The following is a 25,009-nucleotide window of genomic DNA, read 5'->3' on the forward strand; positions in this document are numbered from 1 at the left end:
TCCTCAGGATACTCCAGTTTCCTCCATACCTTGTAGGCCATCTCTAAAATGTCCGTAGTGTCAAATGTGTTTGTATGTGCCATGTGATGGGTCCAGGGTCACTAGATTCCCCTGGGCCAGGCTCCAGTTTCCCTGTAATCCTGAGCAGTACAGAAAATGTTTTGAATCAACACAACGTGGATTATTTTCATATAACAGCATGGTGCTAAAGTGCGCTGTTCTGCTTACACCACAGCAATTTGCCAACAACTACAATTCCTAAATATTGAAAGATGCATCATTTTTAACCATTTATCATTACATTTAACGTTAGGGAATATTATTACCTGTTAATTCCTGTTATCGCTTCTGTTATAGAGCCGTAAACATTTATTCCCTGTCTTTTTTTTCTCTCTCTTAAAGATAATAATAATAATAATAATAATAATAATAATAATAATAATAATAATAATAATAATAAAATAAATCAAAAATAATTAACCTGACACCTGAGACTATAAATGTCTACATAAACATCAACATTCACTGATTACATTTTTTTTTCTTTGAAAAACAACATTATGCATTTTCATTCTTTAAAGACTAAATTATATGGGTAATTATATACACAAGTCTCTGTGTATTAGCTGTAATAATAATAACGTATTTGAACGACTGCATTAATATTCATGTCAGGTCTGACCACACCTCAAACTGTCAGGATTATGCTTGGACAATTCCCTGCTGGAACATTAGGGGGCATCCCAGCAGTGTGTGTCCTGTGCCATGTGTTTTTATTTACATTCTGTGCTCACGTGTGTTTGCCCCGCCTTATCATTAATTCCTTCCCGCCTCTGCACACCCACTCCTTTTGTCACATTGATTACCTTTCCTATGTACACTACCAGTCAAAAGTTTGGACACACCTTCTAATTCCATGGTCTTTCCTGAAGGCGGCCGAAATACACAATAATGTCCTTTGAACAGTTGATATTGAGATATGTCTGCTACTGATGCTCTGTAAAGCCTTCATAACGACTCTAATCTGAGGTGCTGTTAATTGGTGATTTCTGAGGCTGGTAACTCTAAATGAACTTCTCCTCTGCAGCAGAGGTGAGTTTTGGTCTTGCTTTACTGGGATGGTCTTCATGTGAGCCAGTTTCATCATGGTGCTTGATGGGTTTTCCAAATGCACTTGACAATACTGTTCTTGCAAGAACTATTCCAGAACTCCTGACCTTCGTGTCTTAAAATAACAACTGACTGTTTTTTGTTGTCATTACATGTGGATTACTTAAGTCCATGTGTGTTATTTCATAGTTTTGAAATCTCCAGTATTGTTCTAGAATAAAGAAAAAAGAAATCCCTAAACAAGAAAAATTTAATTAAAAGGTGTGTCCAAACTTTTGACTGGTAGTGTACATCTGCTGTCTTGTGTTGGTGTCCTCGTCTCCACCTCCTGGTTTTTGTCTCCTGTTTTTTGTTCGGTTTGTTATTCTGTATTTCACTTATTTAGCTTTTTCCCCATTCTTTGTAGTTCTGTTATTTTAATAAATCTCCAGTTTATCATTTTATCCCTGCATTTGGGTCGGGATTCTGTATCTATGGAGGCACTCACTCCATTTTCCAACCTGCATCACAGCCAACATTCACGGCCCCACTGGACTCCACGATGTCCACTCGCTTCCACATTCACACTCACCAGACTTTTGCTCGCACTCACCATGTCTACTCTCACACTCACAACCACTTCACGATGCATACGCTCAATTCCCTCAGTGTCCGTCAACAAGCTTGTTCATGCTACCGAGTATCTGCTTTTGACCCAGCTTCGCATATTGTTTTTGTGCTCTGTCTTTGACAACCTGTTTGCTGACCAACACTTTTGTCTATTTTCTTAACATTTTCTTACCTTGAGGCTGCTTTACGTTTTGGATTCGCTGCCTGGACTGTTATTAAAAGCCACTAACCTGCACTTATGTCGGGTCGGGCTTCTTGTTGTGACAATTAACCTTTCGTGAAATACTGTCAGAGCCGTGCTTCTGACCTTCTGACCAATCAGATCCAAGAATTCAACAACACTTTGGTATAAATAACCTCAATAACTGAAAAAAAAACCCTTGAACCTGTTCTTTTCTTCGTAAATAAAATGGCAATAAATAGGCAAGATATTATTATATATTTGAATAACAAGCCTAATAAATGAAGTACATCATTACAGAGAGGGTCTGTGGGAGATTTTTTACAGCTAAACATGTCCCTGGTGGTAAAAAAGTTCGATTTAAACCCATTAACACAAGGAACACAGTCTGAATATTTCCATATGAAATATTTACCAATCCTGACATTTGTGGGATAGACACAAGGTTAATAGTTTTTTGTGTGCCTTTTTATGCAGAACACTGTAGAGGAAAAAAGGCTCTAGTTAATGAGATGAACCAGCTAGCATGAAACAGGCTGTGAAATAGTCTCCTTCTGTCAGGATTTGGCATGAAACATGAAGACTGACCTCTGATCAGTAACTAAAGAGGAACCACTTGCACTCGGAAGTAACACTTTTCTTTCTAAAATCCATTTTGCGATGGCTGCAGGTTTGTTGCTAATTAAGCCTTGTAAAAGAGATCCTTGGTTTGCAGGTACTTCACACGTAATATTCATAAATTAGCATAAAGTCAGAGTTAGATATCAGTGTACACACCCACGCTGGAAATGCAAAACACTGGGAAAGAAGTGAAGAACATAATTAATTAACACCACTCAGTCACCCTCGCATACGCCTAGGAGTAAAATGAATAATAATTCGAAATAATCTGTCACTCTGGATAATGACATACGCAAACTTCATCACTGGAAGCCTCTGGAAGTTGCATCATTTGCCCAGAACTTTGAAACATCTGATAAACATCCTTTCACAAACATGGGAAAATGCAGCTGCCACTGAGTGAGCTGGTGTTCTGAGATGCCTTGCATTAAAATTCTGTTTGACAGAGGTGGAGTGGGCTTTGTGATGGGATATGTGAAGTTGTGTGTGTGTGTGTGGACATGTGGGTGGGTCAGGGTTCTGTTGTCAAGGCAGACACATATCAGTGTCTCCTGCAGCTGCTAATTTTAGAAAATTGATCACGAGAAACTACTTCATTAATTTATCCTCAGTATTCTGGTCACAGTGGACCTGGAGCACACACACACACACACACGCACACACACACACACACACACATAGCCAAACCACTTGTTTTCATTTGTTTGGAAGGTGGGAGGATACCAGAGACTACAGCAAAGACACAGGGAGGTATAACTGGGGACTCTGGAGCGCTGAGGAACCATCCGGCCCATATTTGTATGCGCATACAAAGCAAAGAGAGACACACAAAAAACACACACATTCACTCAGATGTTTGTGCGGTAAGTTTGGAAAGTTTTCAAACTCTGACTTTATAAAAAGTCAGATATAAAAACTAAAAAACTGTAAATTAAATAAATATTAAAACTCTGCGGTAGAACCTTTAGAAACAATTAGAGCTTCAGTTCTTCTTGGAGTGAAATATAAAGTCTATGGTGGTGTCTAACATTCATCCTGGCCGATCCTCTCAAGTTCAATATGGAGCTTCCGGAGCTTGTGGAGCTTCATCTTCAGGTCTCTCTGCAGATATTCGATGAGGTTCAAGACGGGGTTTTGACTCTCAGGACTTGCAAAGTCCTGGAGTAACTCCAGCACAGTCTTGGATCCATGGTGAAACTGTTGTTCAAGCTCAATTTTTATGTTGTGTTCAGTACAGTCTTTCTTCAAAGACCTCTCTGTATTTGGCTACTTTTATCCTTCTCTCAATTTTGACCATTCTCCCAGTGAGAAGTATCTCAATACCATGACACGATCACCACCATCTCCGTGGGGATATGTACTTATTGCTGAGCTATACCTGATTTTGTGATATATATATATATAATCAATTGAGTTCAGGCCAAAAGAGCCTTCCATTTTTGTTTCACCAAACCAGAGAATCCTTTTTCTTCTATTCTCAATGATCTATATGCCTTTTACTTCCATCTTCCATTAGCAACTAGCCTAAATGCCTGATTGATGGAGTATTTCTGAAATGGTTGTCCTTCTGGCAGGTCTTTGCTAACTCTGACTCGCAAGTTCTTGGTCACCCACTTCTCTGACCAAGGTTTGGCCAATCGGTCTCAGGTTTCAGGAAAAGTTCTGATGGTGCTTAACTTCTATTTCATAATGATGAAGCCCGGTGTGATTGTGAAAGCATTCATTAGAAATGGCTGTAAACATGGTTCTTCCTCAGATCTGTCTCAACACGATCTGACTGCCGAGGTCTAAGGAGAGTTCCTCAGCCTTCGTGGCTTGGTTTTTGTGATGTGTGATGTGAATTGTGGGACTTTCCAAATCACATCCTGTCAGTTCCATTGGGAACAGGTGGACTCTGGTCATGTTATAGAGACATCTCAAGACAATTAAAGCCAACAGGATGCACCTGATGCTCCATCTGGTTTGGCTTTAGTCAAGGGTCTGAAGCTAAAATGAGAAATGCTTGATGTTTTACGATTTTTTATGGACTTTTGATGAAAAAACAAAAACTTTGTTATTATAGATTATTGTGTGTCAATCCATTAACACATTAAATAAACATAATCCCTTGCAAATGTGTGAAAATGGAAAGGGTCTGAATACTTTCTCTGTACCTGCTGTATACGAAAAGGCGCAGTGCAAAACGTCTCTCGTTGTAACTTCTGAAATGCACTCTTAATACATCTGATATTAATATTCAATTTACTAGGGCTGTAGTTTATTAGGGAAACAGTGCCTGGAACTGCCTGGCTAAATGCACTGTGCATGAAGCACAAATGGCTATTTAAAAGTCACTGTAAAGTGGAGGAAATGGTCATCCGTCATAAAAGCTTGGGACTAAAAAGAACACGCAATAACAAAGACAACGTGTTGATGAATGCGTGCGATGTCTAAATAAAAAACGTGCAAGTAAACAGTGTGTAGAGCGTTAATACAGCTGCTATGCTATTTTGCTTTACTTTAAGGGCAACCAAATCTATTTATTTTTTTTTGTAGGACTTTAACTAGAGTATAAAAGGATACTATAATTAAACAATATTTCATTTCCTTGTGGTTCACTGGGATTTCTGTTATATAGGAAATGTTGCTGTTCATCGTCTTAAACTTGGAGAACTTAATTTGTGCTCTGACCAGGGTTGCCAGATTGACCAAAAAGCTTCCAGCAGTATTTAAACACATTGTTAGCTAAATAATTCATCTATAAAATAAAATAATAAAAGAAGCGGCTTGTATAATTATACATTTTGACAGAAAATAATTTTTTACAAGAATTCAAAAGGGTTGCATAGTAATGCAGTGGGTAGTGTTTTAACTTGTGGACCCAAAATTACACACCACACCATTTTGTAGTATAAATAGTATGAGACATGTGTTCACACTGAAAATTCCAACAAGAAGTGCACTACAAGTACCGGGATGATGCACTTATTCATCATGAAAAAATCAAACTGTGGAATGCTGGACACTTCATGCACTCAACACTCAAGATGTCTGATGGTACTTGTGGTGGTGGACACGTCGTCTTATGAATGTCTTTTAAATTAGCATTCGTTAGCATTAGAAAAAAACCCTTTGTGTTCCATTTTAGGTGATGCTACTCTCCTAAAGTTCAGACACTAGACAGTAGAGTACATACTACGCAGTGCAAGTGGATAGTCATTTGGGACACAACTATGGAAGTTCCTCCTGTGTCTATGTGGGATTCCTCTAGGTTCCCTCTTTTCCTCTTCCACCTCCTCAAAACATGGTAGATTTGTAGATAGTAGGTAGATCGGCTAGTCTAAATTGCTCATAAGTGTGAAGGTGTGTGCATGGTGCCCTGCGATAGCCGTATGGTCCTAACATCATGTATACTGCCCTCAAGATAAGCTCCCTGACCAGAAAAAAAATGTAATGATGCTGAATGAATGCAAATATGTACAGAAAAATATACAAGTTGTACTGATGGTCCAAAAGTATGCCATTTCTGCATGGTTTTTATGCCAGCATCTCACTCCGAAATGCACACACATGAGAGACACAAGCGCACTTTACCCCCCCCCACACACACACACACATGCACACCGTGTAAACTGCATTTCATCTTGTATAGCAGTTTTGTATATAGAATGCAAGGTCTGTCTGACATACTGCGGCTTAATTAAGTCTGAAAACTGGCGCAAACAGCTTAGTACATCTGGCACTGAGCGGTCATTATCACTAATTGCAGACTCTTCATAATGCCTGTGACTGCAATCATGCAACATTAGCTTATATGCTTCGCTATATTTGTTCCCTCACCCCCAGAGTCTGTCTGCAATGAAGATAATTGTTTAAGGTGACATTGCCCTTTCCAAAATGCCATTCATTAAACAAGAACATTCCCTATCAGGAACCGTAAATGTGTTCAAATGCTACATGAAAAAGTGAGACCCCAGAAAACAATACAGTCCCATTTTGTTGTCCGAATAACCGCGCGTGCTCTGAGACATGAAATGTCAGTCTGTAACAGAGGAGTGACTTTCAGATCGACTTTACGATCCTGCATGGCCCTGAGAGACACGGACTTTCAAAAATCAAGCCGTTAGATACGAACTGTGCAACAAGCAATACAGAGACGTCAAAACGAGTCTAATAAAAGGAACTGTGTCTGATTTTAGCTGCCAGTCTGATTTGTCTGCCTGTCCAAAATATTGAGAAAATGCCCTTTTCCCTTTGCTAGCTATCAGTCAAGCTGCCCAACAAAGATCTCAGCTGATATGCCATGTGTTTATACGTGTGTTTGTAAGAACAAAGGTTAAGTGTTAAAAGTGAAATAGATTTAAATGCCAGAAGGTTCAGAAGGACGTATCTGTGGATCTGCGGATGGAGGACGGGTCACTCAGGGTCCGGTCCCTGAACTGTCACTCAAGCAGAAGCTTCTGTGACAGCTGTAGCCCATGTTTGCTTGTCTACTAGAAGACAAGACAAGTCGCCAAGCATAACAGTCATCTCCGTCAACAATGTTTGTCTTAAATGGCAAAGTCAGACGCAGCCTGGGGCGAAGCTGGAAGAAGCTACGCAGTACACAGCACAGTGACAGAGACGGCAGCATACAAAGCATTCACTTCAACTGAAGCATTCGTTCTGACACCTTGTATCAGTTTCTGTTAAAATAATGAAGGTATGTTCGCACAAAGTGGCAACCATTATGATTCTGTGGCTCCTAAACACAATTTCCTTCCCTCAATGAAAACTAAAATTTACTGACCTCGTCCAGCTCTTTACACTGACCCTGTCATAGCAAACCCGGAACGTGCTCTGATTTGCTTTCCGCCACTGTCTCAGGGTCAACAGGATGGCACCATTATCGTCAAAGCCGACAAAAAAAAAAAAAAAAAAAAAATTAACTGCCCTAGGAGAGCTAATTCCAGACTGTCAAGATAATTAGCGGGAATGATATGGGTGTGTTCACCTCCACTGTCTCTGCAGGTCAGACAATCCTCATAACCAGCCAACCTGTTAGACACACGCTGATAGTGGGGAATAAAAGAGATGTTTTAGTCAGTAAACACAATTGCAACAGGTCAATAAGGCTCCTGGCTGCGCCGTATGGTTGCTCAATGCAGCATCTGGGAGTGATGAAGCATGCTGAATTCCTGCTATGAGAGAGGAAAACAAAAGTGCAATGCTGTTTACCTGCAACTGAGAAGGAGGTAACTGGGAGATCTACTTTACCTGCCTTAGGCCGTCCCTGCTGTTCTGCATGATGCGCAGGGCATAGTTAGAACGCTGACCCCTGCTGTTGAACTCGATGTGGCCTGTTAGACCTTCCAATTCTACCTATCCAGGAGAGGGAGACACAATAAAAGGTCAGTATAAGAGAGCCGTTATTGTGTATAGCAGTGCATTAACTGTATGATCGGTTAATAAAATGATAAAAAGATGACAGAGAACATATTAAAGACTTATAGAAAGTAGAAAGACATGCATATATTTCTGTTTATATATAAATGGATGCGTGGGCGTGTTTGAGCACCGGTTCGTGTATGGAGGGTGGAGTCGGGAGAAACGAGTGGTAAGGAGATGCACCTGTATATGGGGTGGAGCAAAGCAAAGCACAAAGCTGTGTGTGTGTGTGTGTGTCTGTGTGTGTGTGCATGCTAATAAAATCTCCCAAACCTATTTCCCATCTCCTGACCAAACCCAACAAAATCCTCTACAGTATATTATATACATATATATATATTGTATATATACAGTATATATACAGTAACACATTTGTAAATGGAATCAAGGAACATTTATTAGAATGTCATGTGACATAAATAAATGCGGATACTTTCAGAGACAAAACTGTCTTTCATGGAAATATAATATTACACCAGTAAAATACAACATATTTACACAGGAAACTAAGACAAAAACACTGCCCTTATGATACCATTACCATTCTCAATCAAGAAGATGGAAAAAGGTTAGGTTTGTGCTTTAAGAGCTCTTCTCTCCAGCTAAGGACTTCTCCTGAGCTGCATGGTTGCGCCGCACTATAACTTTCTCCTTCCCATTATTCCCTTGGCCAGTTTATGTGTCATTTTATTATCGTCTCAATTTCATTTTATAAGCTTACATGAATAAAACAATAAAGTCCAAAATAGATTGAAGGGTATCAAGTCGCCTGGGTTCATGTCGTGATTTCTAGGAATATCAAACATGACAAACAGAAAAGTTGTAACATTTTAAGTAAAAAACACACACACACACACACACACACACAAAAGCTGAAATCCTAATCGAATGTATAATATTTGCATTTAATCTTAAAAACAAAAAGAATTGTCCCTAATGCTCCAATACTTTTGGAGAGGACTGTCGGTGTAGTAACTCAGAAGCTTGAGGATCAACAGATTAACACGTGATGTGAGAATATGGAGTTTATTATATTTTAAGCCCACTTTCCTTATTAATGTTACTAAATGGATAAAATTGTTAAAGGCTCACTGTTTATGTTCCAGCAGAAATGTGTGGGCTGGAAAGCTTGCCACTTCTCTAGCAGTTAGAAAATGAAAATGGTTAGCAATTTAACAATGAAAAAGGCACACCTACGCTTTCCGAGGAATTACACTGAAGTACGGATCACTGACGCGTGACATACAGCGTCTTGAAGTTGATAATATTCACCATGGCATGCTGTAATGAATGTGACGTGTGTGTGTGTGTGTATGCTGGAATAAATGAGGTGATGTGGTGCTGTGTGTCTTTACCATCCTCAAGTAGTTCATCAGGCTGGTGCCATGTTCCCAGATCTTTGAGGACTTGCAAGAGAGCTGAGTTGCCCCCACGTTCTGGCTGCGGTTCAGCTCCTGCACGGCTGCGACTACTGTGTGTACGGCATCAAACAGCAGAGCTGATGAGAGCTGCGACACAAAAACGCACACGAAAACAGAGCAGGTAGTTGAAATCCGACTCGGATATATACCTGTGTCAGCCTGGGAGAACAGTCAGGAAAGAACAACAACAACAGCAAAAATAATATTTTTCCCTTTAAGAAAACATCAAAACATTTATTAGTACATCTTAACATAGTACATCATATATTAGTACATCAGCGTGCCTAAAGATGCTCAAAGCCTGGCTAGATAAGTCAGATTTCTCCACATGTTGGATGTCACGGCATACACCTAATCAATTTCTAATCAGATTCTAATCAAAAATCTGGCCGTGGAAATGTCCATGGATTCAGTTGTGCCTCAGAGGAGTCAACATGGTATCTTTAAATGTCCTTTTCTCTTCTCATTTTTGAAACCAGATTTTAAAATGCGTTAACATTACCTGTGGTGAAGACGCAAGCAAGTAAGAAAAATAAAGAAATATATATATATATATATATATATATATATATATAAAACCGGCAACACTTGGGAGTCTACGGCGCAAGGCAGTAAGTAAAAATTTCCCTCTCCTCTCAATAACATGGCCTCAGTGATAATTGAATGAAATGAGTATCACATGACTAAATAGAGGCTTGGTCAGGGAGTCATGTGGGTATGTTAGTAACATTTAATATCAGCTCTATTTCTCACTAATGAGCAAGGTAGAGGCAATTCACTTCCTGAAATGATATGAGGAAGAAACCTTGAGACGAACCAGTCTCAAAAGGAAACACATGGTTATAAATATATCAGCTATATTTAGCTAGGTGGAATTGTGTAACATGGAATTTTTGAGCAACTTATAAATCAGTATCATTTCTGAATTCATTACAGAATTTAACACAACTGTTTAATGATGGAGACTTGAGCGCAAAACTGACGACCACAACAGTCTCCAAGTGACTCTGACGTGATCTTTTTGACCGGCTAGGGAGACGCAATGGAGAATGGCTACTCCTGACTGGAAGTGCTCTGTTGCACAGGGAGTGACTTTGTGAGTGTAGCCCATGCTGTTAAGGAAGGAAGCAGCACGCTAAGGAGAGATACAGGTCTTTTGGGTTAATCTCTGCGCCGACCCACCTGTATAACCTCACGCTAATAAAAGAAAGTGCTGAAATCCAGGACTTAACTGTACTCCTGCATATCCACTAAGGCAAGGACATTAGAACACTCGCCGCTCTGCATTCTAAACAGTCTGCACTTTCAAGACCAGAGTATCTAACACGCTGCTCAGAGTCACCGCTGGGTTAAGCATGCTCTCTTCACTTTCAGGCATCTAGAACAAACTCCAGTGCTCTAATGATTTAATAAACAGAAGAGGTGCTGACCCAGTCTGAAAATCCAGCTGGTTTAAAAAAAATGTATTTCCTGTTTTCTAAAATAATAAAAACACACAATATTTTAGGCAAGTGCTCATAGCTGAAGCAGTTGTCATTACCTGCTTATGACAACTGTTATAAACCATTCTTAAGGCATGTTCCAGTTGCCAGTTTAAATTATTATGTCATTCTGAATTCCTCAGGCATAAAGTCAAGACGTTATATATATATATATATATCAACCTGATATGAAAAGTTGGAATAATCCGTTATAACGCAAAGGTCAGCTGTCATGAAGATGTCAAGTAACCCTATGAACCTTAAATAAAGTGCAATGGAAATACTGTATAATAAAACCCCCGAATGTTACGGCTTCCTGTGTCTCTGAAATCAGGACATGAAACAAGGATTATTCTGAATTTTTTAGCATGGTGTAATCTTCGCATGACCTGAAGGATTTTAAGCGCAGAATGAGAGCAGAGGGAACAAAGAACACAGAAGTTCCTGTTTATGTGAGTGTCAGAGCATCTGTGTGTGATAAATTATAAAAGCTTTGTTCCTCAGTTTTAGGGTTATCCAGAGGTCTGCTAACAGCCATGCAAACAGTTCTAACCCGTTTCTTGCCGGATCCTCAGGGCAGTTTCCTTCGGAACTAGAGGAATGATATTGTTTGATCATTTCCTTTGCAGAGCACCAACAACAAAGCTGTCAACTCGACCCTGTGTGGTTAAGCTATCAGTCCCTCCAGGATTTCACAAAGTTTTTTGGGGATTGTTGCAGACAGAAATGCTTGAATTTGCAGTGCCTTTTTTTCTTTTTCAAAATCTGCAATGCAACTTGTGATTTTTTTTTTTTTTTTTTGCAGAAAACTACTTCATCTGGCAAAATTGCAAGCACAGGATTCCGCTTTTACACAGCTATGAGTGAAGACACTTATGTAACTACCTTCTACGATAGCTGTACTCACAAACATGAATCAAAAAAGGCTTTGGCTGAATGTGTGTTGTAATGATGTCACATCACACCAGATACTGGTCCAAATATGCACAAATTTGGAAAATCTGCAACCTTTTCGAATATTTTGCAGTTTGCTAAATCTATATCCTGCAGGGACTGACCGATAAAAGGCTCTCACTACCACATGCTCATTCTCTTACCCATTCTGGTATTGTCTAAGAGTGCGTGTTGATGTGCATCATGGGTGATGATAATGTTTTTTTCTAATTCTTAAACTATTTGTTGCTCATGAACGGGACACGTGATCGATGGTTTAAGCCAGTCTGCAGCAACATGTGAACAGATTCTTATGACCTTTATAAATCCATAAACACATAACTTGTGTATTCCAGTCCAGGATGGCAAGTAGTTAGTTCTGCCAAGCCATGATGTATATGGACAATGAACACGATCAATGTCCAAAGTCTTTAGGTCCTGAACATCTGCGCCAGGCATTTACAGATGCTCGTCCTAACTGCAGTATAATAGCGATGATAAGTGCACCGTTCAAGCTATGGATATACTGCTGCCTATTCATCACCTCTAGTACTGCACTGCCACAGCACAGAGAGCTGCAGAGCTGTCTGGGAAGAAAAACGTAAGCTCCTTCATGGTGTTGCGGCACTTAGAACAGAAAGGGCCAGAAAACTTGGCTTATCAGTCCAAAGAAAGAGGTTAAGCGGGAGCCTGCGTGGGCCAATAGCAAGAGCTGTTAGCGATAATGCAAGTGCAGAGCTCAGTGGGAGCCAACAACCAAGTCACATACATCCAAGCAACAGATCTTGAGTGTCTCTGTGTTTAAGGTGACACTCTGATAACCCACTATTGGAACGTCAAAATGAATGTGGCTTGATGCACTGCGAGATGATATTAAGTAAAACTAACTCATGGTCTATCTCATGGTCTAGTCATCAAATGAGTGCCTGGGATAACTCCCAGTCTATCACCTGCATTAAAGCACCTTTGTGCACCATCAAAAGCCCATCAGAGCTGTGACCAAAGGTTGAGATTAATACCTTGAGTACAAACACAGATGGTCTCACAGGTGGTATAGGCTAATGAAGACCTGTTTTTATATCTGCACAGCATGTAGCCAAATGCAAAGGCACTGACATGACGGTTCATAAATTGTATACACACAGTTTGTCCTGGCTGTTAATAAGATATACCCCATAACTGCAGGTGCAATAGGTACTGTAGATATATAGATACATACAGATCCAGGTAAGATGGCTGGCTTAAATATGCCAGAGTGCCAGAAGCTTGGAATAAACACACTGTGGTGCTGCTAGTACCTGCAATGTGAACACAAATTAGGCAGCAGTCTACTTGTAGGCACTCTTGTTCACCACCAATAATGTGCTAAAGTTCAGTCTGATCAGTTAAAGACCACCCCGACTAATCCCACAAAGTTAAGATTCAGAAACTGCAGATGGATGCAAATCTACCATGATAGGACATAACTGGTTCTTTTGCAGACTGTTCAATGGTATGAGATTCGATTTGAGGAGCTGAATGAGCGTCCTTTGCAGACAATCTACATCAGTCTTGGACGCTATAATTTGCAGCTCCAGTACTAACCAGTGTCGGGTATGATGCAATACCATTTAGCTTGGAATGCTCAGTAGGTCAGTCACATCACAAAGGCAGTAGTCATCAGTAGTGTGTGTGTGTACCCTGAGGCATTGGTCCAGCACAGGTGAGGCAGTGGTTTAGCAAGGTAAGAAACCAAATGTCTGCATGGTAATGTTCTTTAAATTAGATCTGTGTGGTTAGTGCTCTAACATATTTAAGAAGTTATTTTCACATAATTGTGCAACCCAGACACTGAGGGGTTAACTCTCAGTGCCGGTCCCAAGCCCAGATAAAATGGGAGAGTTGCATCAGGAATTGCATCCAGAGTAAAACCTGTGCCAAGAGGACCAGAAAATCCGCTGTGGTGACCCCAAACAGGGAGCAGACAAAAGAACAACAACAACTGCACATAATATTGCAGACAGACAAGACCAAGGTGGTGTTTTACAGCACACACCGAAAGGGAACTGAATGTTCAAATGTTTCTGGAGGTGGACAGATAAACACCAGTCTTAAGTGCAGAGCTATATATTGGGCCAATTCAATTTACCAGGAAGTAGTTCAACTAATGTGTTTTACAGACAGAGCATAGAGACACATTTAAGGACAAAATCTACAGCTATCTTCTTTTCTATGGCTTTCACTAAGTGGAAGAAACTGCAGCACTTTCAACAGACTATACAACCAGTGGAGCGGTGAAACTGCTGGAGATACTGATACGTACTATAACACACCAGTGTTCTCTCATTAACTGAAGTGACCTCTGTGCCTGTTACCCCTTGAGACTTGACCTGCGATTCCAGATAAGCAGGTCACTGTGGAAATGTAGACCGCACACTCTTTAAAATTTTTAGTCTGGTTCTATGGAGCATACTGCTCATACTGGCTGGTTTGCATTGGGTCAGTCATACTTTTGTGTACACTGGTGAGACCATGCTTATCTCTGTACTGATCCAATTTTACTATATGTAGTATAGCATATAGCAAGCAGCCCTGGTTATGTGCAAAGCAGTGGAAAGATCTGCTAAACACTGGGCATTTAATCCACTTACCAAATACAGTGTACAATGTTTTAGAGTTTTTTCACAGGATCAGCTCTAAAAGTGTCTTTGGCAGCATTGTCCGTGCAGTGGGGACAGATTGACGGTCTGCCACTTGGACTGCATAAACTAGTCTAAATTTCATAGGTGCTGACTTTGCTATTGAAAACATGCAGGAATATGGAGAACAGCAATACTTCACTTGTTTAGAAATGAAAATGCCAATGTGGTCCTTTACTCTGCCATAGCAGGCATGGCAAATAGTAACCTTACATCTTCCACACTGTTTTCTTTTCCACTGACATTTAAAAACACAAAAAACAAGCACCTGAAGATGGTAAAAGACTGTAGGACAGAGTATTAAATACCGGCGTGCCAGCAAAAGGAGCGTGATCACAGTTCTCCTGCCAGGAGCGGTTGAGGCTGAGAAGGAAATCTTGAAAGAAGGGGTGCGTTCTGTTGAAGACGGAGAACCCAATGATGTTCACTCGTTGATCAGCTACGTCATCCAGTCGCAGCAGAGAAAATTCCTACAGGAAGACAGCAAAGATGAGTTTCACTGGGTCAAACAAGCAAACCTTCTGGATGTCAAGAACATACTGTGGATTTCTGAATTTCCAAATAACAAAAGCCTAAACCCTGTGACCCTCCGACAAGTCTGAGTAACATAGACCTGTGAGTGACTGAGAGTTTACCAGCCTTTGCGACTGTTTAGACTTCATCATATTCAGCCTGGCACTTCCACAAGGTCTCACTATTCAGCAGTACTGGTTGTAAAACGCATCCAGGCTCAGTGTCATTACTCACTCACATCCTTACGTGGATTGTTTCTACAAGGGCCGAGCAAGAAAATAATGAGAAATAATTGGCTACAGTGTGAACCTAATTTTCCATTTGGAGACAAATGCATTTCATAATCTGGTTCAACAGGACTGTCACCAATACACTTCAAATGGAGTGACATGGTGAGATCAACATCAGCTGATTGCACATGGAAGCATCTCAGGATATCATGTGAAGGTAGGCCATAGGAATGAAGTAACTGATCAGACACTTTAATCAGTTATTTTAATGTTATTTTCATATAAGCATAATGAATTAAAAGAATAACAAACATTTACTGTACTGTAAGATTTATTTGAAGATAATTTTCTCTTTTTCCATGATATTTTACTTTCTGTTTTTTTTTCTGTGATCTTTACAGACCCTCTTGCTCTGATTGGTCCTTAACTAGGGATTTGGGGAAGAGACTGCTGCGAAAGTCCCCTTCCATGTGATCCTTTACCTTAAGTAAGAACTCATGTACTACTCTAGTCTATTGTACTGCACTCTAATTATAATCTTATAATAGGAAATACTAGATCTATCTGATTATATTCAAGATTCACTTCTTTATTTCTTTATTTATTTTTTGCAGTGTGTGAAAATCCACTGAGATCCAAAATGTCCAAAATGTAGCCAGCTTGCTTTCCCAAAATTTCTCATATTTCAAAAGTGGGTTAATAGAGATGTCCCTGTGTCTGGACTCACACTATTACAGTATGTCCCTGACAGCATCACTGACTCTAGACATACTGATGATAAGTCACATACTGAATCCTGGACCCAAGAAATCTATCATACAGAGAGGAGGTACAGAGTAGAAAGAAAGAGAGAGCAGGGCTGCTCGGGGACTGCAGCAGGAGTCCGGGGTCTTCAGAGACACGCTAACAAATGGCTCGTCTTAGATGCGCCGAACAAGCCTTGAGAAGCTGTGATCAAAGAAGTACTCTGGCCCTATGATTACCAAAACAAAATCAGGAGAGGTGTGAAGCTCCGATTCAGCCGGCACACATAGAGAAGGATGAAAGCAGCAGGATAAGAGATGGATAAGGAAGGAGAGAGAGAAGAAGAGTAATGTAGTGCAGGAGACAGTGTCTGTTAGTGCAGACCTGTGGGAGAGATGGAGGGAGACAGGGAAGCAGAGGGAAAGAGGCAGAAAGATAAAATATGAACAGATCCTCCTTTGCTTTTGTTTAAAGGTGACTCAGTAACTCCAGGACAGCCATCTCTGCATCCTTTCTGCTTTTCTGAAGCGATTTCTAAGCAGAGATGTTCAGCAAGTCACCACAGTGCACCTAACTGATCCTAACTGTATGCAAGTAAATGTCTGATGGATTGCTCACAGCTTGATGAAGTTACAGTTACACATTAAAGCTGCTGATATGAAAAAAGTACAATTACATTAAACATTTTCAAGGATTTTTTTCCCTGGTAAGGATGCAACACAAAAATAACAACTTTCATAGCAGGAGATGACAGGACCCTGGGGACAGGAGCTGGCCCTGATCTCTGACAGCTTGAGTGAAGACAAGTGGGGAGAGAGAGAGAGAGAGAGAGAGAGAGAGAGAGAGAGAGAGGGAGGAGGGGCAGGACAGGTGAGGTGCTGACAGGTTGGCAATGAGCCTCCTGACACAGCCTGTCACCTAGAGATCAGTCAGCGCATAGTAGGAGCTGGGCCAGAATGCTACTACGATGCAGACACACATCACATCACATCCCATTGCACACACACACACACACAATTGTACTTTTGTGGGGTATTCTTTTAGGTAAAGAAATGCAATTTTCTCAGTCCTCATGGTGACTAACCAAATGTCCCTGCAAGGTCAAAACAAAAGTGTCACAGAGCCCTACCATTATGGGACACACACACACAGACACACACACACACACACACACACACACTGGGTGTCCAAGCTTCCAGCATAGTTTCTCTCCCACATATATACATTCCCACCCTAATCTAGCCTCCCATATCAAACTTTATAATAATCTGCTATGATGACATCCAAACAATGACAAAAGAGACTAAGATAACTCAAAAAATCATTCTTTCACCGCATTTTTCACACAAACAGAATGTATGTTATCCAGTAAACCAGACGTAATAGGCGATAAAGATATATAACTAGACACCATTGAGCTTTATACAAAAATATGGATCTAGCATTAAGTACAGAGACAAATATCACAAGAATATCTTTGGCTGTTGTTGTGTTTTGTGGATTTAGTGTTCACACAGAGGGATTTGGGGTAGTTACTTTTATCACTGATGCTGAATGTAACACACTCAAGTGGGAAAGATTTAGAATCTATATTCGGGAATGATCAGTAATACCCAATACAAAACAGCAGAGCAGACTCTGAGAATAAAACACAATCAGACTTTAAACGTCTAGGCTAGGGGCTAGACTTCCAACTAGGGATTTGTCAAGTCTTCGCAATGAGCGACTGAAAACTGCAAACTTCTGTACAATTGGTCTCAGACTTTAAGCTAGCACATCCTGAACTCTTTCACTATAAAAGATATACCTAACCATCACACCCCATGTGTGCTTTCTGAACATCCCATTCAGATTGAATCCCCCTTTATATCGCCTGTTATAATAACCTCCACTCGTCTTGGGAAGAGCTTTCACTAGATTCAGTGGGGTTGAGGTCAGGGATCTGTGCAGGACACTCCAGTTCTTCCACTCCAATCTGAGCGAACAATATCTTTCTGGTCCTCAGCTTGTGCACGGTGTATTGTCATGCTGGAACATGTTTGTGCCCTTTAGTTACCTTAAAGCAAATTGAAATGCTCCAACATACAGAGACAATTCTGGGCTTCTGACTTTTCAGGGAAATATCAAAATGATTTCTTGCTGCTTTGACATAAAGAGGTCACACACATCTTTGAAAAATAGAAAAAGCGCACTTATCCCGGAAGTGAATGCATCACATCTTTAATATCCCACCAAAATGTTTAGTGAAAAAAAATTATTTTGGGTCAGTAAAGCAAAAAAAACAAAAAACAAAACAAAACAAAACATGCTGTTGTTGTGGCACTGTGGAAAGCTTAATGAAATATTTATTCAGACAGAGCTGAACTGACAGGTTGGATTTGCTGAAAGTTTTTCTGTCATGGATCCACCATACACGGAAATCCTCATGTCACAACCTTAGACATAACACTGCGATCTGCTACCTCACTGCTATCGACAGTGTTATGAAGCCAGTATTAATCCAGAGGGATATGAATCCGTAGACAATACCCAATAAAACAATTCTGTGACGTGAGATTTAGGATTAGTTTGATTAGTTAGTTAGGTTTCACAGGTTCTGGGGTTTTGCTGTCAGAATTAACCTTCACATGATAGCTTTACTTCTGCTACAATCATAACAAACACAGTTTTTGAGAACTGTTCCAGAAAACTGTGAACTGCAGAAGAACCATCTCGACATTTCTGCACAATTATTATACAGTAGAACGTCGGCATAGGAATTTAATTCATTCTGGAGGCGAGTTCCTAAGGTGAAAATTGGTATTGAGAAACAAATTTTCCCATAAGAAATAATGTAAATGCAGATAGTCGCCCAAAATTATGACCAATATTCCCAATACGAAGCAAGTAAACTGTATGGCTGCTTACAAAGAACTGACCCAAGCCAAGCTTGTGCCACAAAGCTTGGGGCTAAAAATAGAACAGACCACCCACGCTTCCAATCTGTCAACAAAAAAACGCCAGAAAAATCACCTAGCTTTTGAACGCATGCTGAAGGCAACGTTAGTATCGTGGGTTAACACTTTCTAAACTTTCACTGACTGAAATAAAATTGTAAAATTTGTAAACTCGCTTTGTTTGGCCCTCCACTGACGCAAACATGTTTTGAACGGCTCCCGGACGTATGCGCAACTTAGCCAGGCGTTCAGTACAATTCGTTCGTATGCCGAAAATGCTTTGTATGCCGATGCCGATTCCTACAAAACTTCAGTTCTTAAGGCAAAACTTCGTAAGGGAGAGCACTCATATGCTGAGGTTCCACTGTATTTATTTTTTTTTTACACATTTTTACTAATAACAAGCTTTAAAGGCTCTTATTCCATTAGCACATAACTTAGCTTAGTGCTAGAGACAAATGCTAATAAATTAGCAGAATTGAACCAAAAAAACATATTTTTTTAACAATTAAAAATGGCTAGGGATTGCCTTATTAATTTAAAAAAATTGTTTATTGTAAATTTCTAACAGGAAATAATAGTTAATTTAACTGATGTTAGTCAATTTATTGTCCTGACATGAAATGTGTTTCCTCTTAACAAATAAAAGTTCTTGCTAAAGCGCATGTGTGTTTTGGAAAACAAATCAAAAGTAATGAAAAAAACAACTAATCCCATCCCAACCCTGTCTACAGTCCTTATCCCTGACACAACCCAGGAAAGTGTTCCACTGCGCTAATATGTTTTATTTATTTATTTATGTATTGCCATCAAATGTGTTGCTAACCATCAATCATGATGATTAGTCACTGGCGTGTTCTGTACTGGAGTTTGTGGGTCTGTTTGCTGGAATCGTACCAACTTTGAAAAAAACTTCCATTTTGGAAAGACTCGGTCTTCAGTGTTTCAGAATTTCACCGTGGAATTTTGGCATCTTTTTTATATCGCTTCCCAGCAGTGAGGCTACATATACAGTACACCATGCAGTGCTGTCAAGAAAATCTGCTTTAAATACAGACTTATGAAACATACAGGACTGAAATGTAACTGACTGACTGCAGAGAAATGCTAATGTTTCACATGAAACACCACTAAATGCTAATACTTGCTAATCTTAATAAAAAAACTGCTTTTATCTATGTGTGCAAATCAGAATAAAGTGAGATCTAGCACATGGTGTGAATGCACAATTCATCTTCTGAGCATCGATCCTAGCTCCTGCTTGCCTCCGTAGTCCTTCTGTTTGCACTCTGCGCCTGGACTCCTGCTAGCATGCCGCACCTCTGCATTCTCTGCAGGATGTTCTCGGCTCCACAGTAAACCTTTCGCGGCTCCGATGTAGCATGTCGGCATTAACAAAATGACACGGATGTGAGCACAGCTACAGTGTTCTCCTCGCATTTTAATCTGACCTTGAATGTGACAACGGCATAAAAAATGATGAATAATAAGTGAACTAGCTACAGTGCCTCGTTGCTAACTGCTCAAATGTTCTATACTTATGATGTGGCTAATGCTATGCAGATTCCTTTCTTTTAGGCACTTTTATAACAGCAAGAAAAAAGAAAGCAAATTTCAGGCCTACTACGAAAACTAGTGTAATGCCTGGAGATAATTACATTCTCAGATGTAACTGATGTACTTTCATCAGGTTTCGAATATTTTACTGTATTCACTTGCAAATCACAAACATCAGCTCGCTCTGTGGAGGGAACGGCTCAGCAACACGACTGATCTTTTACAAAATCATCTTCTGTGAGTCTGAGCGAGAGTACAATGCTACCAAAGGGTTTTAAACTTGGCAAAGCAGCAAATTTTAACAGCCTGGGTATTTCATTCTGCTGTTTTATTACAACCATTGCTTCCAATAACTTTAAACTTGAAGAAAGAAAAAGAAAAAGTTAATAGTAATTGTTGTTGTTTCAGCTGCTCCCTCTTTTTTGGGGGGTTGCCACAATGGATAGTTTGGTCTGCAAGTTTCAATTTGGCACAGGTTTTACACCAGATGCCCTTCCTGACACAACCCTCCCATTTTATACGGACTTGGGACCAACACTGAGAGTTAACTCATCAGTGGCTGGGTTAGCACCCTGCCCGGGGAATCGAACCCGGGCCACGTCAATGAGAGCATGGAATCCTGACGCTGGACCACCAGGAGCTTCCTATATTTTAAGTAATAATACTGGAAAATAAGCTGGAACAACACTGACATGCACTTACAGGATGATCTACAGCAGTCATGCTCAGTGTGTTAGACGTATAATTAATAATCGTTGGAGTGCAGCAGAGACGACGTAATGTTTGTAGTCCATCACAAGCTGGTAGGATTTTTCCATTCACTTTTGGATTATTGCAGCTTTGTGACCAACAAACGTTTATGATTCTTACCTGTTCTGTTAATCAAGACAATCTCTAAAAATAAACTTTTATGAATTTTGAAGCTTTAATACATTTCGCTAATTTCTAAACCAACTACACAACGGTCACTAATATATATACTTAATATATATATATTATATAGGACTCATTCCTACAGCACTCTATTAACATGAAATTCATATAACAAGAATATAACAAATGATCACTGCTTTAAGTGATTCCAACATTTTGAATAGAGTGTATATATTTTCTGAGGTGTTTCCACAGTCAGGATATTTGTAACACGGTGTTAAAGTTTCATTTCTTTATACGTTATTTCCGCTAAAGGCGACACTAACAGTTCTCCATGTAGATGTGAATTAGATATTTCATATTCATATTTTGCTTGAAGGCTCAAAGCAGGGTGGTTGTTTTATAGTTTTATATAGTTTTATAGTTTATATGCGGAACAGGAAGTGATTTTAGTTTAGGCTTTTCACTCTATAATGATAAAGAATTGGTGGCTCAACAGTTAAGGCTCTAGATTACTGAACATAAGATCAGGGGGTGAAGCCACAGTACTGACAAACTGCCACTGCTGTCACCGCTTGTTTTGTTGTGTCCGTGTTCAGCAATGAATTTCTTTGACATGTCACACTCTACAGCAGTGTCTAATGGCTCCTATGCAAGTAGACCCTTAGGACTTTAAAAATTTGTAGTTTTTGTAAGCATTTCTGTTTTTTTTTTACATAGCCTACTAGGAGCATTTAATCAGAGAAATGTTCGTTTTTTCCACACAAATGTTCATATCATCAAAGTAAACACTGATATTAAGAGATATCACTACTCTGAGAGTGCTTGTTCATAAGCACTTAAATTTGCGAATGTATTATCTTCAACCACTGAAGTTCTGTGTAAGGTTATCCCAACTGCAGTAAAAACATCTCGCACCGAGAGCCCACAGAGTCCTGACTCGTTTTATATCAGACTTGCAGTGATAAAATAATTTGTTTGATTGAAAATGTCGACTTCCATTCCACCGTGATGGTCCAGGGCTGCGTATCATGACTGACCCTGACTTCCTAACAAGCTGGGATATGCAAAGAAACGAATTATACTGTGTGTTTTTTTGTTATTATTAACATAATTACGACTACACAGGTAACAGTGAATACTGGAAGAAAAACCAAACGACACAAAACATAAGGTCAAAGGATTGTCTGTAGAAAGAATTGTGTTTAGATACAGAATTAGAAAACAGGTAAAGAAACAAAACAAAACAGACCAACTGCAGGTTTGAGAATTCAGAAAGAAACAGGAGACTTTCAATGAACAAAGTGTAGAACCTAGCTAGCAGCTCCATGGGCACTCAGTAGGTGTTATTACCTGTCCATTTTAAACTCTGTCTCAATCCTCCATGCTGTTTTATTCCCACCGATAAAAAAGCTCGTTCATTTTCACTGACAGTCGGGGATTTAACTGCTGAATCTCACACTGCGTCCTGGTGTTTACGTATTATAAAAACTGTAAAACAGGTAGCCTACAGAAGAGTACAGAAACGTCGACATTGTTCTGTTTAGTATGCTGGTGTGCCGTTTGGGACACAGCCGGCACCTGGAGACGAAGCCATATTAGAAGGGCTAGCCATGCTATTTAAAAAATAAAATAAATAAATCCACGTACTAATTGCAGCTCCTGAAACAGCCGGTCATATCTGTCAGGCCTCTGCGGGTTTGAAGTGTTAATTACTCAGGGCTGGCTTTGCTGCGTATAGCAGGGAGCATTAAAAGTATGTTTTGCTTCTGACTAGCAGACGATATGGTATTTTACTTGCAGGTAATGCACTTAAATGCGTCCTCTCAGCATGCACTGCGTCAAGATCGAGGTGCGAACAGAGCTGCTTCTCTGTTCCATGTTTTGCTTATGTCATGCAATTGTAAATGTATATATGCATAGGTGTTTTATTTGGATTTCTTTATGTTTTGTTCCTGCCTCTGTCCTGTAATCCAGAGGTTTTCAAACCCTCGGGTGGGTTGCAAGACTTAAAAAATGGCTCGCCAATATGATTTAAGGAAAATGTTCTAAAAATGAATGAACGCAATTTTAATAATAATAAAACAACAAGAATAATAATAATAACTTTGAATAGAAAAAAAAACCCACTGTGATAATGCACAGGCTTTAGTAGAGTTATATTAGTCGCCCATCTTTAATTTATTTTATTCTGAATATGAGCAGATGGAAGTCCATTTTTTTTATGAAAGTAAATTATCTTCGTTCTGGATTAGCCTCTCCACTGAGTATCCAATGCTGAGCAAAGCAAGCATTTTATTGCTACTGCCTTTTACAACCATGTGTGAAACTGGATTCTCAGCTTTAACCAACATGAAGACGAAAGAACAAAACAAGTTGAATGTTTCTCCGGACGTTCGTGCTGCCCTGTCGCCCGGCGAACCAGCTTGGGACCAGATTATGCAGAATAAGCAGGCCCACCCTTCTCATTTAAGTAAGTTATGTACACCCACACACATGCTTTTACACACACACACACATATATACACTATAATGCCAAAAGTATTCGCTCACCCATCCAAATAATCAGAATCAGGTGTTCCAATCACTTCCATGGCCACAGGTGTATAAAATCAAGCACCTAGGCATGCAGACTGTTTTTACAAACATTTGTGAAAGAATGGGTCGCTCTCAGGAGCTCAGTGAATTCCAGCGTGGAACTGTGATAGGATGCCACCTGTGCAACAAATCCAGTCGTGAAATTTCCTCGCTCCTAAATATTCCACAGTCAACTGTCAGCTGTATTATAAGAACGTGGAAGTGTTTGGAACGACAGCAACTCAGCCACGAAGTGGTAGGCCACGTAAACTGACGGAGCGGGGTCAGCGGATGCTGAGGCGCATAGTGTGAAGAGGTCGCCAACTTTCTGCAGAGTCAATCGCTACAGACCTCCAAACTTCATGTGGCCTTCAGATTAGCTCAAGAACAGTGCGCAGAGAGCTTCATGGAATGGGTTTCCATGGCCGAGCAGCTGCATCCAAGCCATACATCACCAAGTGCTATGCAAAGCGTCGGATGCAGTGGTGTAAAGCACGCCGCCACTGGACTCTAGAGCAGTGGAGACGCGTTCTCTGGAGTGATGAATCGCGCTTCTCCATCTGGCAATCTGATGGATGAGTCTGGGTTTGGCGGTTGCCAGGAGAACGGTACTTGTCTGACTGCATTGTGCCAAGTGTAAAGTTTGGTGGAGGGGGGATTATGGTGTGGGGTTGTTTTTCAGGAGCTGGGCTTGGCCCCTTAGTTCCAGTGAAAGGAACTCTGAATGCTTCAGCATACCAAGACATTTTGGACAATTCCATGCTCCCAACTTGGTGGGAACAGTTTGGAGCTGGCCCCTTCCTCTTCCAACATGACTGTGCACCAGTGCACAAAGCAAGGTCCATAAAGACATGGATGACAGAGTCTGGTGTGGATGAACTTGACTGGCCTGCACAGAGTCCTGACCTCAACCCGATAGAACACCTTTGGGATGAATTAGAGTGGAGACTGAGAGCCAGGCCTTCTCATCCAACATCAGTGTGTGACCTCACAAATGCGCTTCTGGAAGAATGGTCAAAAATTCCCATAAACACACTCCTAAACCTTGTGGACAGCCTTCCCAGAAGAGTTAAAGCTGTTATAGCTGCAAAGGGTGGACCAACGTCATATTGAACCCTATGGATTAGGAAAGGGATGTC

General features: G+C 40.3%; 1 protein-coding gene across 1 annotated transcript in view; it reads right to left on the bottom strand.

The window, feature by feature from the left end:
- The window catches only part of grik4 (glutamate receptor, ionotropic, kainate 4), a 403,962-nt gene that overhangs the window by 54,619 nt on the left and 324,334 nt on the right, over positions 1 to 25,009 (bottom strand). The window contains exons 9-11 of the mRNA XM_058414559.1: positions 14,749 to 14,910; positions 9,283 to 9,435; positions 7,757 to 7,861 (exon numbers count right to left, since the gene is read on the bottom strand). Coding sequence (XP_058270542.1) covers positions 7,757 to 7,861; positions 9,283 to 9,435; positions 14,749 to 14,910 — 420 coding nt within the window. The remainder of the gene's footprint in view (positions 1 to 7,756; positions 7,862 to 9,282; positions 9,436 to 14,748; positions 14,911 to 25,009) is intronic.

This window comes from Hemibagrus wyckioides, linkage group LG17 (assembly GCF_019097595.1).
Source record: "Hemibagrus wyckioides isolate EC202008001 linkage group LG17, SWU_Hwy_1.0, whole genome shotgun sequence".
Taxonomy (NCBI): Eukaryota; Metazoa; Chordata; class Actinopteri; order Siluriformes; family Bagridae; genus Hemibagrus; species Hemibagrus wyckioides.